General features: G+C 36.7%; 1 protein-coding gene and 1 pseudogene across 1 annotated transcript in view; one reads left to right on the forward strand and one right to left on the reverse strand.

The window, feature by feature from the left end:
- PROS1 (protein S) overlaps positions 1-17,272 on the forward strand; it is a 66,316-nt gene that overhangs the window by 8,701 nt on the left and 40,343 nt on the right. The window contains exon 2 of the mRNA XM_032351746.1: positions 16,098-16,255. Coding sequence (XP_032207637.1) covers positions 16,098-16,255 — 158 coding nt within the window. The remainder of the gene's footprint in view (positions 1-16,097; positions 16,256-17,272) is intronic.
- LOC116581038 lies at positions 3,813-3,962 on the reverse strand (annotated as a pseudogene).

Here is a 17,272-nt window from a genome sequence, read left to right on the forward strand (position 1 = left end):
TTGAAAAGTGGCTTTAGGCTTAGAAAGTGAAGTCCTGAAAACAGGGTCTATAACTTTGCTATTCAAGAGTAGTTCATGAGGCACCTGGGTGGCTCAGTGGATTAAGCCTCTGCCTTCAGCTCAGGTCATGATCCCAGGGTCCTGGGATCAAGCCCCACATCAGCTCTCTGCTCAGCAGAGGGCCTGCTTCCCCCTCTCCATCTGTCTGCCTCTCTGTCTGCTAAGCTCTCTCTCTCTCTTCCTTTCTCTCAAATACATAAATGAAATCTTAAAAAAAAGAAAAAAAAAAGAACCAGTAGTTCATGAACTGGTAATAGCAGCATTGCCTGGGAGCTGATTAGAAATGAAGCATCTGGCCCCATGCCAGACCTACTGATTTAGAATAATCATTTTAAGAAGACCCCAGGTAATTCTTATGCACACTTAAAATTTGAACCATGCTGGTGTCCTAGGAGATAGGAGAAAAAGTCGATAAATGGTCCTTCATAAGAAGTAAATAGAAGTTGCAGGGATGGAAATAGGAGGCAACCAGGGAGAGAGAAGAGGAGAAGATGTCCGAGAAGGGAGAAAAGAAGCTGAGCCATATGGCAAGACAATACACCTTTTAGGAATGTCTCCAGTAAAATTTTTATTTATTTATTTATTTATTTATTTATTTATTTATTTATTTATTTGAGAGAGAGGAGAGAGAGCACGTGCAAGGGAGGAAAGAGGGAGAGGGGCCGAGGACGACAGAGAGAGAGAGAGAGAGAAAATCTTAAGCAAGCTCTACACCCAGCATGGAGCCTGATGCAGGGCTCAATCTCCCTACCCTGACATCATGACCTGAGCTGAAGTGAAGAGTCAGATGCTTAACTGCCTGAGTCACCCAAGTGCCCCATCCATTAAGAAATTATTATATGTGAGGTGGACAGTGGACCTTTAGGAACTGGTTTTTCTTAAGACTCAACTTAAAATTGGAAAAGTTGCTTTAATGTGAACTATAGCCCTTTGTACCTGCCCCCTGCAACCTGCCTCCAGGGTTTCTTCGGAAGAGGTTGATTTCCACATCTAGCTGATTAAGAATGAAGAAAAGAGTTCCATAAGATACAACTGAGGTGAAGAGTTTAGTGAAAGCTAACAGAGCCAATAGCGACCATAGGAACCTTAGCTCCAAAAGGAGGTAGAAGTCTTGAGAGACATTGAAATTTTTATCAGGAGTGGGATTGGGGTTTTCGGACCCCAGTCAGTTATTCAGAAAGTACAAGATGATATGTGACATTAGCAAAACTCAGATTATCATTAAATTGTTAAGCTTTGATTGATGGTAATGTTTTGTTAATGCTAGAAGAAAAAAACTCACTGTGGTGATGCAAAAACAAATAGTAGGTCTTGACTCTTTTTCTTTTGGGTGATGCAAATCCTTTTTACCTAAATATTCCTATTTTATTTTACAGGTATCTGGGAAATGCATTTAAGTAAATAATTATAATAATTTGAGGGGATGGGCAAGAATTCAGTAATTTTAGACAAGAAAATACAGTGCACAAAAGATTGGAAGAAAATGAATAACATTTTAATAGTGTCTCTAGAAAGTAGAGTTATGATGCTTTTTATACCTTGCCTACCTTTTTGCCCTTAATAAATATAATAACTTGTGCTATTAACTTCAGTATGAGAACACCATTTCATTTAAGAGTTTTATTTATATTACATTGTTCTAAATATGGAAATTGAGTCCCCCCGTCTTGAGGGGAACTGAAATAGGGATAATTTATCTAGATTGTGAGTGTTACTATAGTAAGTAAAGTAATAGGAACTGGCTCCACTGGTTTTAGGCCTTTGGTATAATTCTTCTTAGTCCTCTTGTTCATTTCTTGGAATGGACTTTAAAAAGACACATTCAAAAACAATGGCCTTTATATCTTTGTCAAAATGGTAAAAATATATAACTTCCTGCACTTGTGTGATAGTTTCCACCTTTTAAATGGCATATTTGGCATTTTCTCACTTAGTTTCACAGCTGTTCTGTAATGCACCTTCCTGACATCAGGAAAATGTTACCTTTACTCTCCCCCTACTGAGAGTTGTTACCCCACATTCTCTTCCTACTTTCATTCGAACTTCTTGAGGAAGTGGTTTATTCTAACACTCTCTATTTCCTCTCTTCCTTCTCACCCTCCCACTGGTGTTGGTGATTGGGAATGTTAACAGTGGTCCTATTGTTAAATCAACTACATGTTAGCTGTCATCCTAAATAATGGCAATCATTATTTTTTAATGGTAATTATTATTAATAACTTTTTTGAGAGAGACAGAGACAGAGAGAGCATGTAGACACATGAGCAGGAATCAGAGTGTCAAGGCAGAGGGAGAGGGAGAGAAAGAATCCAAAGCAGGCTCCATGCTCAATGCAGAACCCCAGGCAGGGCTTGATCTCAGGATCCTGAGATCATGACCTGAGCAGAAATCAAGAGTTAGACACTTAACCAACTGAGCCACCTAGGGACTCCTATTATTAATGACTTCTTTGCAACATTTGACACTGTTGAAACATCTTTTTGAAATTGACTTCCTTTTATGTCTATAAATATTATCTTAAAATCTTCTTTCTCTGTATTTGTGTGTTACTCATTCTACTTCTGTTGTTGTTTTGTGTGTTACTCATTCTACTTCTGTTTTCCCTTAGATATTAAAGTTTCCTTGGGTTCCATTTTGATCTTCTGGCCTCATTGAACATCTCTTCCAGCTTGAACTACTAGCTATATCCTATTGACTCCCTAACTTTTTTAAACCATTCAAGGATTCCGTGATTAATATAATCTAATTTGGGAATACAGATATGCACTTAAAAAAATATGCATCTGTAGTCTCACTAGCCAGAGTAATGTTTTGCTCTGTTTTCTTCTAAGTGATGTTGTCTGCATATATATATTCTTAGAAATTAAAATACATACATACAAGAATGGAATTGTGCTCTAATACTATTTTAAAAAATATTTTTAGTTTGATGTTTCACCTAAAAACATGATGATGGTTTTCATGTCAGTAAAATCTGTCACACTTTAATAACTGTCAATGTGAACAGCCTAAATGCTCCCATGAAACAGAACAGGGTTGCAGATTGGATATAAAGACAGGACCCATCCATATGCTGTCTACAAGAGACTCATTTTGAACCTAAAGACACCTCCAGACTGAAAGTGCGGGAATGGAGAACCACTTATCATGCCAACAGACCTAAAGAAATAGCTGGGGTAGCAATTCTTACATCAGACAAATTAGAATTTGAACCAGAGTCTGTAATAAGAGATCCAGGGGGATACTGTATCAATCTCACAGGGTCTATCCAATGAGAAATGTAACAGTTGTAAATATCTATGCCCCCAACATGGAAGCAGTCAATTGTATAAACCAGCTGTTAACCAAAATAAAGAATCAAATCGACAATAACACATTAATAGCAGGAGATTTTAACACTCCACTCTCAGCATTGGACAGATCATCTAAAAGAAGATCAACAAAGACAGAAGAGCTTTGAATGACACATTGGACCAGATGGACTTCGTAGATATATACAGAATATCCCACCCCAAAACATCAGAATACTCATTCTTCTCAAATGCACATAGAACTTTCTCCAAAATAGACCACATACTAGGTCACAGCTCAGGTCTCAGGCAATAGCAAACAATAACAGAGATTATTCCCTGCATGTTATCAGACCACAATGCCTTGAAACTGGAACTCAATCACAAGAAAAAATTTGGAAGGAATTCAAACACTTGGAAGTTAAAGGGCATCCGTCTAAAGAATGATTAGATCAACAAGGAAATTAGAGAAGAACTTAAACAATTCATGGAAACTAATGAGAATGAAAACACTTCAGTCCAAAACCAATGGGATACTGCAAAGGTTTCAATTAGCAATAATCGCGCCTCGGATAAACCTCATTGGCTACGATACTGCCACTGCGCAAAGCTAGGGATACTGCAAAGGTGATCATAAGAGGGAAATACATAGCCATCCAAGCCTCTCTCAGAAAATTAGAAAAGTTCTAAATGCACAAACTAACGTTATACCTAAAGGAGCTGAACAGCAAATAAAACCTAAACCAAGTAGGAGAAGCAAAATAATAAAGATTAGACCAGAAGTAAATGAAATAGAAACCAGAAAAACAGTAGAACAGATCAACAAAACTAGGAGCTGGTTCTTTGAAAGAATTAATAAAATCAATAAACAACTGGCAACACTTACCCAAAAGAAAAGAGATAGGACCCAAATTAATAAAATCATGGATGAAAGGGGAGAGACAATGAACACCACCAAGAAAATAGAAACAGCTATTAGAAATTATTATCAGCAACTATATGCCAACAAATTAAGCAACCTGGAAGAAATGGGTGCCTTCCTGGAAACTTACAGACTACCAAGACTGAAACAGGAAGGAATAGACAATCTTAATAGGCCAATAACCAGTAATGAAATTGAAGTAGTAATCAGAAACCTCCCCAAAAACCAAAAATCCAGGGCCAGACGACTTCCCAGGGGAATTCTACTAAATATTTAAAGAAGAAATAATGCCTATTCTACTGAAGCTGTTTCAAAAAATAGAAACAGAAGGAAAACTTCTAACTCCTCCTATGGAGCCGGCATTACCCTGATCCCCAAATCAGACAAAGATCCCATCAAAAAGGAGAGTTACAGACCAATATCCCTGATAAACATGGATGCCAAAATACTCAAAAAGATCCTAGCATATAGGATCCAACAGTATATTGAAAGGATTATTCCCCATGACCAAGTGGGATTTATTTCTGGGATACAAGGGTGGTTCAACATTCATGAATCAATCAGTGTGATAAAGCATATTAAAAAAAGAAAATACGTGAAACATATGATCCTCTCAGAAATGCAGAGAAAGCATTTGACAAAGTACAGCATCCATTCCTGATTAAAACTTTTCAGAGTATAGGGATAGAGGGAACAGTCCTCAATATCATAAAGACCATCCATGAAAAGCCCACAGTGAATATCATTATCAATGGGGAAAAGCTAAGAGTTTTCCCTTAAGGTCAGGAACATGATAGTGATGCCCACTCTCACCACAGTTGTTCAGTGTAGTGCTAGAAGTACTAGCCTCAGCAATCAGACAACAAAAAGAAATAAGGCATCCAAAGTGGCAAAGAAGTCAGACTCTCTCTCCTTGCAGACAGCATGTTATTTTATGTGGAAAACCTCAAAGACTCCACCCCCCAAGTTACTAGAACTCACACAGCAATTCAGCAATATGGCAGAATACAAAATCAATACACAGAAATCAGTTCCTTTTCTATACACTAACAATGTAACTGTAGAAAGAGAAATTAAGGAATCAGTTCCACTCACAATAGCAACAAAACCCACAAGATACCTAGGAATAAACCTAACCAAAGAGGTAAAGAATCTATACCCTAGAAACTACAGAACACTTAAGAAAGAAATTGAGGAGGACACAAAAAGATGGGAAAATATTCCTTGCTCATGGACTGGAAGAGTAAACATTGTTAAAATGTCCATCCTGCCATGGGACAATTTGAACGTTCAAGCCATCCCTATTAAGATACTATTGGCATTTTTCAAAGAGCTGGAACAGACAGTCCTAAAATTGGTATGGAACCAGAAAACACCCCAAGTCTTCACTGGAATAACGAAAAAAAAAAAAAAAAGTAAATACCAAAGTTGGGAACATCATGTTGCCTGACTTCATTATTACAAAGTTGTGATCACCAAGACAGCATGGTATTGGCACAAAAACAGACACATAGACCAGTGGAACAGAATAAGACTCCAGAAATGGACCCACAGCTGTATGGTCAACTAATCTTTAACAAATCAGGAAAATATCCAATGGAAAAAAAGTCAATCTCTTCAATAAGTGGTGCTGGGAAAATTGGACAGCTCCATATAGAAGAATGAAACTGGACCATTCTCTTACACCATATACAAAGATAAATCAAAATGGATGAAAGATCTCAATGTGAGAAAGGAATCAGAGAACATAGGCAGTAACCTCTTCGACGTTGGCCACAATAACTTTTTTCAAGACATGTCTCCAAAGGCATGTCAAAAGCAAAAATGAACTTTGGGGACTTCATCAAGCTAAAAAGCTTCTGCAGAGCAAAGGAAACAGTCAACAAAACTAAGAGGCAACCCATGGAATGGAAGAAGATATTTGCAAATGACATTACAGTTGGAGGGCTGGTTTCCAAGATTTATGAAGAACTTCTGAAGCTCAATACTCAAAAAACAGATAACCCAGTCAAAAATGGGCAGAAGACATGAACTGACACTCCTCTAGAGATGACATAAAAATGGCTAACAGACATAAAAAATATGCTTACCATTATTAGCCATCAGGGAAATACAGATCAAAACCACAATAAGCTACCACCTTACACCTGCTAGAATGGCAAAAATTAACAAAACAGGAAACAACAAACTGGTGAGGATTTAGAGAAAGGGGAACCCTCCTACACATGTGGGAATGCAATGCAGCCACTCTGAAAAACAGTATGGAGGTTTTGCAAGTTGTTAAAAGTAGAGCTACCCTATGACCCAGCAATTGTACTACTAGGTATTTACCCCCAAAATACAGATGTAGTGAAAAGAAGGGGCACATGCACCCCAATATTCATAGCAGCAATGTCCACAATAGCCTTTCAACAGATGAATGGGTAAAGAAGATGAAGTACATATATATAATGGGATATTATTCAGCCATCAGAAAGGATCAACATGGATAGAACTGAAGAGGATTATGTGAAATGAAGTAACTCAAGCAGAGAAAGACAGTTACCATATGGTTTCACTCATATGCGGGACATAAGCAATAGAACGGAGGACCACAGGGGAAGGGAAGGAAATCTGAAGGGGGAGAAATCAGAGACAGAGAGAAAGGAACCATGAGAGACTGTGGACCCTGGGAAATGATGTGAGAGGGGGTAAACAGGGTGATGGGTATTAAGGAGGGCACATGTTGCGATGTGCACTACGTGTTAATACGTAACTAATGAATCATTGAACACTACATCAAAAACTAATGATGTACTATAAGTGAGTAACTGAACAAAATTGTAAAAATATCTGTCACACTGTAAAATAGATTATAATTTTCCTTCATATATGTTCATCGTAATATATTTAATCAAAAACATATGTTGGAAATTTAGATTATTTCCAGTGTTTTGTTTATATCAATAATATTATGATGCACATATTCATACATATTTCTTTATATATGTCCTGTTTATTTCTTCAGATTAATTTCCTAGAAATAGAATGTTTAACTGAATATCTAAAGGTTTTGAATACATATTGTTAGATTTCTCCCTGAAAATTTACTTTTAAAAGTAGGTTTAAGTTAACAAAACCAAAAGACAACTGACAGAATGAGAGAAGATATTTGCAAACGACATATCAGATAAAGGGCTAGTGTCCAAAATCTATAAAGAGCTTAGCAAACTCAACACCCAAAGAACAAATAATCCAACCAAGAAATGGGCAGAGGACATGAACAGACATTTTTGCAAAGAAGACATCCAAAAGGCCAACAGACACATGAAAAAGTGCTCAATATTACTTGCCATTAGGGAACTACAAATCAAAACCACAATGAGATACCACCTCACACCAGTGAGAATGGCTTAAATTAACAAGTCGGGAAATGACAGATGTTGGTGAGGATGTGGAGAAAGGGGAATCCTTCTACACTGTTGTGGGAATGCAAGCTGCTGCAGCCACTCTGGAAAACAGCATGGAGGTTTCTCAAAAAGTTGAAAACAGAGCTACCCTTTGACACAGCAATCGCATTACTAGGTATTTACCCTAAAGATACAAATGTAGTGATCCAAAGGGGACATGTGCACCTGAATGTTTATAGCAGCAATGTTCACAATAGCCAAACTATGGAAAGAACCGAGATGTTAATCAACAAATGAATGAATAAAGAAGAGGTGGTGTGATATATACACACACACACACAACCACACGATGGAATACTACACACACACACACACACACACACACACACACACACATATACATACATACACAACAAAATACTATGCAGCCATCAAAAGAAATGAAATCCTGCCATTTTCAACGACGACGTGGATGGAACTAGAGGGTATTATGCCAAGTGAAGTAAGTCAATCAGAGAAAGACAATTATATGATATCTCTGATATGAGGAATTTGAGAGGCAGGGCGGAGGTTCGTGGGAGGAAGGGAGGGAAAAAAGTGAAACAAGATGGGACTGGGGAGGGAGAAAAACCGTAAGAGACTCTTAATCTCAGGAAACAAACAGGGTTGCTGGGGGGTGGGAGGATAGGGTTAGGGTGGCTGCGTTATGGACATTGGGGAGGGTACGTACTGTGGTGAGTGCTGTGAATTGTGTTAAGACTGATGATTCACAGACCTGTACCCCTGAAGCAAATAATACATTCTATGTTAATTAAAAAAAAAAAAAAAGGCGTGGCAAGATGGGAAAAAAAAATGCCTACTTGTTCTCATCTTTGCCAACATTGAACATTAACTTCTTTTTAAATCTGTCTCAATGTAATAGGAATAAAAATGGGGGTGGCCTTTTTGGGGTGGGAGAGAAGTAGTCCATTCTCTTTTTCAGTTCATCCATTAACTTTAAAGAGCAGCTAAAAATAGTCACTAACCTCCTTGCCTTATACATTAGTCTGCTTGGACTGCTCTCACAAAATACCACAGACTATATGGCTTAAACAAGAGAAATTTATCTTCTCACAGTTCCAGAGGCTGGAGAATCCAAGATGAAAGTTCTGACCAGTTCAGTTTCTAGGGAGGGCTCCCTTCCTGGCTTGTAGACCTTGCTTTCTTACTATGTTCTCATATGGCCTTTCCTCAGGGCCTATATGCTTGCAGGGAGAGAGCTCACTAATGTCTCCTCTCATAAAAACATTTATCCTGTAGGATTAGGGTCCCACCCTCATGACCTCATTTAACCTTAATTATTCCTTAGAAGCCTTTTTTCCAAATACAGCCACACTGGGGATTTCCACTTGAACATACAAATTCGGGGAGGTGGACACAAACATTCATATCATAATGCCAAGCATTCAGTCTGTATGCCTTGTCAAGTAGAACACAGGTTCTTTTTTGTTGTTATTGTTGTATCTGTGGAAGGGAAGAAGTGGGTTTTTTGTTTTGTTTTGTTTTTTATTTTTTTTTAACTTTGTAGCCATTTTTTTAAGGTGGGCCTGAGTTTCTGTATATTAAATGTACTTTTCCTTATTGCTTGTTTTACTATCCTTCTTCCCCAAATCCTTATCTCAATCATTTTCTCCCCTCTCCTTAATAAATTATTTTATTCTGTTGTTATTTAGACTGTGTCTTATGACCAGGAAGCAACAAGGAATTCTGAGGTTCTGGCAGAAATTTAGAAATTGAATTATAAACGCCTATTCAGTACTATACCAATATTCCAAATAATCTCATTTCTGCATCAGCACTTAAAAAATACATCAGAAGAGTCAACAGGGCTGCATCTAGAGTGTTTCTAAGCTTTGCTTTATATCTGGGAGATATTGAAGGAAGTAAGATAGTGCAGAATTAGGCCAGCTCTTTCACTGTCGCCCTTCAAAATGTCCAGGAACAGTTTGCCTGTTGCTTTTCCAAACATAAACACAGACACAGGCCAGTGAACTAATAATATTAATTGATGCTATGCTAACAAATAGGTCAAATAGAACAAAAACACAACTTTTCTTGCGCTGTAACCTCTTGGTACATGACGTCAAAAGCAGATGCTGTTTTGGTGTCCTAGTGTGTCGGAGATGAAAAAGACAAGGAAAGCTGACTGTGTGAAAGATCTGCTCGTCAGAAAAGAGGCCTCGTGCTAGAGCCTCAGGAAGGTAGTCAGTATGCAGTGTAGTTATCTCGAGAAGGAAAGACGCTATAACATCTCTGTCCATACCTTGCCGAAATCGGCTCTGAGTCCCTTCAAACGAAGTACTATAATTTATCACTCACTGAGAGCAGACAGAGCAAATGAAAGAAATGATTAATGTTGTGTTTTGGGTTTTTTTGTTTTGTTTTTGTTTATGTTGGTTTTTGTAGGGGGGTAGGGAGCAATAAGCTGCCTGTTCTGTCTTGTGGGTAAAAGTATTTGTTATTTTGGAAAGGATAACGGATGTGCACCATTTTCTCTGTCTATGGATACAGTCAAGATTTTAACCTTGAGGAAACAAAGGCAGAGTGTTTGATTTATTCTTTTTTTCTAGACTAGGGACTGTAAATTAAAGTTATAATTAAATCTCGGAGTAAGGAGAGGTCCGTGTCACTCCTGTTGTGGCTAAACAGTTCAGGCATTGTTTCCCTGTTCAGCCAGAATTGGGTGGGTGGGGGGGTATAGTCACATTTTAATGGCACCAATGGCTTTTCTACTACTAAATAAATAACAGCCTTCGTCTCTTTTAATCCAAATGTTTCAGGACTCACTATCTTTATATATACAACATATAACTCAGATCTGTTTCCTCTTTTTTCCCCCCAGATTTAAATTCTTACCCAGATCTATCCTCATGACTTTGGACTCTTTTAAAGAATTTCTCATCAGTCTATTTACTGCTTAGCCCTCTTGAAGAATGGATGCATACTTTCACCCAGAGAATACTTTTTCTAATACTTTTCTAACCTTTAACGTAGTAATATAAGAATCAGTTGCTCAGCAGCCTAGTCCTCAATGAGAAAAGCACGTATAATAGTTCTCTTTAAAAAATTAACTTAAAAAAGATTTAAGTGTAACATGCATCCAGACGTGGCATTTCTTTCTGAAGGCTGACATAAACTTCTCCAAAAATTGATAATAAATATATAGGCCAACAAACACTTAATTAAAAATCTGTCTTTTTGTTTTCATAGTCCTTGGAATCCTCACATTTTTAAATATTCCTCCTCAATTAGAAGTCTTCTGTGGTAGAAATCTTTATGAATAAAATGAAAGATTTTACATTTGATTACTATTTTATTATTACTATTTTAAATATAGTTGGTAACATCTGGACATATGTTTTCCCATCATTACTAGTTAATGGTGTTTCTGTATTACATGCAGTTCTATTTTTCCTCAGACTTGAACTAAAGGAAACATGCCAGTTCAACAGTTGACACATGTGAAGCACAATTACATCTCAAAGTATTATCTCGTTCTATTTGTACATTGAAAACAATTCCTCCTGCTTCGTCCCACACTGAATCAGAAACAAAAGATTCAAACACCCTGCCAACCCAAATGCTAGTGGGAGATTTTCTTCTCAGACACATTTTTTTAGGAGTCGTTTTTCATTCTTGGGATGCCAGACAAGTAGGGCCTGGGAAAAAGAGAGACAGAAAGCAAACTATAAAAGAGAAGAGCTTTGGAAGAAGGAATGTGAGAACCATCTTGGCAAAAGGACAAAAGAGCAGAATGGCAAAGATTCAGGCGATGGGCTATCCTAAAGCTTAGATCTCCTTCGTTGGCGACCTCCCTCTCCTCTGATCAGTAATGGGCAACCTGCAGACCCGTGGTCCTAACCACCCCCCTGGACAGAGTAGCAGTTTTGAACACTTGAGTGGGAGAAGAGGGTCCCGGGAAAGGACCTTCCCTTGACCAGATGGAACTGAATTGAACACCCTGGGAAATTCTCCTCTGACCAGAGATAGTGTTAATCCCACTACCTTTATTATGTCTGCTTTTATGAAGTACCAGTGACAATAAGTGACTTTTTTGAAGATAAGACAATCAAATCTTATGCTCAAAAACCAAAGATTTGTCCTCACAGAAAATATTAAAGGGAACATATGAAAGCTGTTAAACAATTTCAATAAGGAGTTTTAGTTCGTGTTTGAACAATGGTTATATTACTGACATAATTGTTCAACCTGCTATGGTCCCTATTTTGAAGAGGGAGAACTTAGATAAGTTAACAGTGTAAATAGTTAAGTCATTCTTCTAACTTGAAAGTTAGAAACTTGAAACTCATAACTAAACGTTATACCTAAACTATGAAGCTGAAGGTAACACTTTTCAAGCAACATATTTGGGCTTTAACAGATTTTCTTGAAAAACTTCTTAATCCAAAGAAGTGAAACAAGTGATTAGAGACAGTGTAGGAAAGAAGTGACAGTGTAGTAAAAGGAAAATGGGTTTTGGAGGCAGGCTGTGTTCCCAGCTGTGTGAACTTGGTAAGGTTGACTCAACTTCCTGGAGTTGTCATTTGTTCATGCATAACATGGTAAAATTACTGTCTACTTAGAACATTTGTGATTAGTATTAATGGAGATAATGTAAAAAGGACATTACCTGCTTATATACCATGACTGTTATGATAAATAATGGAACTTTGGGGACATTCCTGCAGTGCAGCAGGGTGGATGCTTTTGGGTAGATAGACTGAGGCAGCCAGTAAAAGCACTTCTAACCCACATAGTTTTGTCATCCTACAGTTCTGTAATTCTTAGTTTGGATCTGTTATGTCATATTTGTATTTTTTTTTTGACAAGGAATAGTAGATTCCTTTGAAAGCAAACTTATTAAATGGGTGCTTTTATTTCCTATAGGACAGTAAATGTCTTAGTTAAGATATCAAACTTGTCCATGCCACAACCACATAGTTTCTTTTTTAAACCAAATACGTTGTTGGCATTTGAGTGGCAGGTATAGAGAAGGAAAGAACACTGGATTAGGAGGATGGGTATATTTAAATTCTTGTTCCATTAGCAGCACCTCCTAGCTCTATGGGCTTGGGCCAAATCATAGGACCTCTTTCAGCTTCATTTTCTTCAAGTAACTCAAGGAAAGTGGGGATGATAATTCTGTCCTCTGACTTATGGCATTATTTATGTGATGATCAAATGAAATAACACACACATTGAAAATTATTAAGTACCTTGCCAATCTAAAACATTATTGGCTTGAATCTAGATGAAATAAAATATAAGCATTCAAATTTAGACAAAATTAGTTTTTTTTTTTAGATTTATTTATTTATTTATTTGACAGATAGAGGTCACAAGTAGGCAGAGAGGCAGGCAGAGAGAGAGGGGGAAGCAGGCTCCCCACCGAGCAGAGAGCCTGATGTGGGGCTCGATCCCAGGACCCTGAGATCATGACCTGAGCTGAAGGCAGAGGCTTTAACCCACTGAGCCACCCAGGAACCCCCCAAATTAGGTTTTTATTGTTAATTTCGTTATCTTTTAGGGTAGAGGTGTAAAAATTTTCCTTTTTAAGATTCCTCTAATCAGTGGAGAAAATGAAACCTCTGTTTTTTGAGAAACAGCAAATAGTAATCGGTACCTTGGGATCTGTACATTGGGATCTAAGTCCTAATTTTGCTATTCCTTATAATTTAGGGCAACTATCCTGCAGGCTCTTTGTGTGCGTTTCATCTTCTATAAAATGATGGTGGCCATTTTGTTTTCTTCTCCTATAAATTTATGTGAGCATTCCTCTAAATATTTGCCTTAGTTCTCTCTGGATGCTTGAGAACTTCCTCTTGCAGTGTGAATATTGTTCGTGTTATCAAACATGGTCTGTGTCCTGCAGTGGTCACTTGTAGGGGAAGAGATATACTTACATGTCAATATTAATATCTACATTCCAAAATTTAATATTCCATAAGAAAGAAATGCAAAAGAGTGATGTTAATGGTTAGTTTTCTAAGTGCATTTGACATTGATTTTTTTTGTTTGTTTGTTATTGCATCACTGTATTTATCTTTCAGGGAAAGATACTTTTTTCCCCAGAAAGATACATATTTGCTTTGAGGTTCAGAAGAGTTCAGTTTTTGCTATATTTATTATAAAGTAGCATCCTTAAAACTACTTCAAATAAATGAGATAACTGACTGTGTCAGATTCTTTCACTGTGGATAGGGCTACCATTTATCAGTCAGTAATACGTTTGGCAGGTAATGTGCTCACAGAACAACATCTGTTGGACACACACAGCCTTGATTTAATCTCAATCTTAGTAATGAACAGAGATAAAGATGGTAAGACATAGGGTTAAAAATATAACCTGAACACTATTTATTTCGTTAGTCATCACATTTAAACTTCTGTTTTGGCAAGTAGGAGAAATAAAGTAACTTTACTTACTACACTCTTGAAAGATGTTCAGTTACTCAGCTAATAGTTATGGTGACTTGATTAATTAGTACTTTTGCTTTTCTTTTTCTTCCTTCTATTGTCATCTTTTTTTCCAGGTAATAAGATAAAAAGGAGAAAAACAGATTTATCTGTTTATATTACTTGATTATCTTAGTGAAAGCACTATTATGGTTTGAATCAGGATTTAAAAAATTTTTTAGATTTTATTTTTGCTTTTAAAAAGTTTCATTAAAAATTATGTTGTTAAAAAAATGTTGTTAACATGCTAAACCAATAAAGCCAAAGCTTCATACTGTCCATTCTTTTCTTCAAACATAATTGCAATCAGTAGTTTGAGTGTCTTTCCAAACTATTTTCTGTGTATCTGTCCACATGATATATACATTATCTACAAGTATGCCTGATATACATAGGGTTGTGTGATAGTATGACATTCTACAATTTTCATTTTTAATTTAATAATATATTTTGAAGCTCTTCAATAGAGGAATACGTTCCTTTTTTTTTGATAGGTGCATATTATCCCACAGTACAGATGTATTGTAGTTTATTTTTCCTTTCCCTTCCTGAGAGTTATTTAGATTGTTTTTAATTTTTTGATATTGCAGTTTTTCAACAAACATTCTATATACACCTTTTCCAGCACAGGTACATATCTGCACGACATCCTCAGAAGCAGAATTGTTGAATTGAAGAGTATGTGTGCCTTAAATTTTCAGCTACTACCAGATGACCTTAAAATAATGCTTAGCAGAATATATTCCCACCACTGATATACAAGAATACTTGTTTCCCCTTACTCTCACCATTACTTGATGTTATCAGTCCTTTAAGTTTGTGCACATTTAATGGGCAAAAATCTAGTTAAAAAATTTGTAGTGAACGTCTTTTCACATGTTTATTGGCCATTTTTATTTTCCTCTTTAGTGATGTTTGTATGATTTTGATTATAGTGTTTTCTTTATATTATTTTGTATTTAATCTTGCACACATTATTAATATTCATTGGCTTATTATTATTGTTGTTATTGTTTCAATTTGCAAAAGTTGTTTATACATTTTTTTAAAAAGATTTTATTTATTTATTTGACAGAATGAGATCAGAAGTAGGCAGAGAGGCAGAGAGAGAGAGAGGAGGAAGCAGGCTCCGCACCAAGCAGAGAGCCCAATGTGGGACTCGATCCCAGGATCCTGAGATCATGACCTGAGCCAAAGGCAGAGGCTTAACCCACTGAGCCACCCAGGCGCCCTGTTTATACATTTTGAATGTAATCTTTTTCCAGTCTGTATCATGAAATGTTTTCTTCCAGCCTATCACTTGATGTTGAACTTTGTAATTTTTGTTGTTGCTGCTTAGCTGTTTGAAATTTGTTATGCAGTAGATATTACCAAATTTTTTCTCTTTGCCTTCTATATTTTGTGCTTTGCACATGATCTTCCTTTTCCCAAAGATCTTTATTTCCCCTTTGTGTGAATAAATCAAATGTTTTAGCTCATCAAGTATCTTTTAAATAGCTCCTTAGGCTGTACTCCCACATTGCTCTATTTTTACAGAGGTCATGTGGTTTTCCAGTAAAATTGAGAAAGCTTATTACTCTAACTTTAAAGATGTGGGCTGTAACTTTTGATACAGTTGTTTCAGCATGTTGCTTTTTCCCAGTGTAGTCATAATAAGGTAAACATTAAATATTGTCTGGTTTGTTTGGCCTCATGCGTGAACTTGAATGATTTGTGAAGATCATTATACAAGTGCTATGACTTGCCCACCAAACCTGCTCTTTGAGTTGTTAAAGTGCTTATGTATCTGCATATTTCTCTTCTCAATTCTCCTATACTAATTTTAAATGTTATGCAGTTCACAATTAGACAATGATTTTAATTCTCACTTATTTAATAAAATATCATATTTTAGATGGAGAAATGAAAAGCTTGCTTATAAAAACTTATTTTTTCCTTCAGTTTTGTCAAAGCAGGATGCTTCACAAGTCCTGGTTAGGAAACGCCGTGCATATTCTATGTTTGAAGAAACCAAAAAGGGTAATCTTGAAAGAGAATGCATTGAAGAATTATGCAATAAAGAAGAAGCCAGGGAGATCTTTGAAAATGACCCTGAAACGGTAAGAATGAATGAAATCTAGTAAGTTGGCATACCTAGACATACAATGAAAGACTGAACATTTCCATCTTGAGTCTGTGTTCCCTTGTGTTCCTTTTTAAAATTAATGATTGTGTATATTGCCTTCTACATGTAACCACTGAATCATTTCAGAAGGAAGTAACTTCAGAGAAAAGTGGGCTTGTTAGGAAGATACTACTGCCAAAGCATTATGTACTAGCTGAACTGTAATTTGGGTATACTTCATTATCAGCAAGTTGTCTTGACCTCATGGTTTGCAAATACTTTTTTCCCAATTGGAATTTGGTAGTATTAGGTAGGTGGAGAAGAAGGTATCTCAAGTATAATGTGTGTGTGTGTGTGTGTGTGTGTGACTGTATTATCACTATACCTCATTAAATCTCTCTATTGACATTTTTAACCAGGCTTTAGAAGACAGTGCTACCTAATCCGGAGCTTGGTACAATGTAGGTACTCAGTGATTGCTTACGAAAGAAATCATTATAGTACCATATTCCTGAAGTAAATTTTTTTTTCCATAAAGCCTTGGGAAGTTTCCTGAACCCACTTAATTCCTGAACCACCACTAATTCCTGGTGTTAGAATTTATAAATTTAATGTATAAATTTTTCCAAGTTAGTCTAGAAGAATTTAATCATAAAGACCACTAAATATCATACAGAAACATGGGACCCCAGACCTTATCTTAGTCTCCTAATTTTCCTAGGGAAGGATGTTTTCTAATATGCCTTGTGGAAAACAGGATTATAAATAGTGCCTCTAAAAATTAGGATGAAGATGACCTTGGGAATTCAAATCTGATAATCTTCAGCATTACCTCAGATATTTTTCCTGACATGAACTATGTAACCCAAAGGAAATGAGGAAGAAAGCAAATACAAAGTAGCTCCTTAGCTCAGCCATGGCTTCTGGGACCATGAGACTGGATGAAAGATAATGAGCAGGAACATTTGTCTATAGTTAGAGAACTTGCTCAAGACAGTAACAACTTGTGTTC

Source organism: Mustela erminea, chromosome 1 (assembly GCF_009829155.1).
Source record: "Mustela erminea isolate mMusErm1 chromosome 1, mMusErm1.Pri, whole genome shotgun sequence".
NCBI classification, from domain to species: Eukaryota; Metazoa; Chordata; class Mammalia; order Carnivora; family Mustelidae; genus Mustela; species Mustela erminea.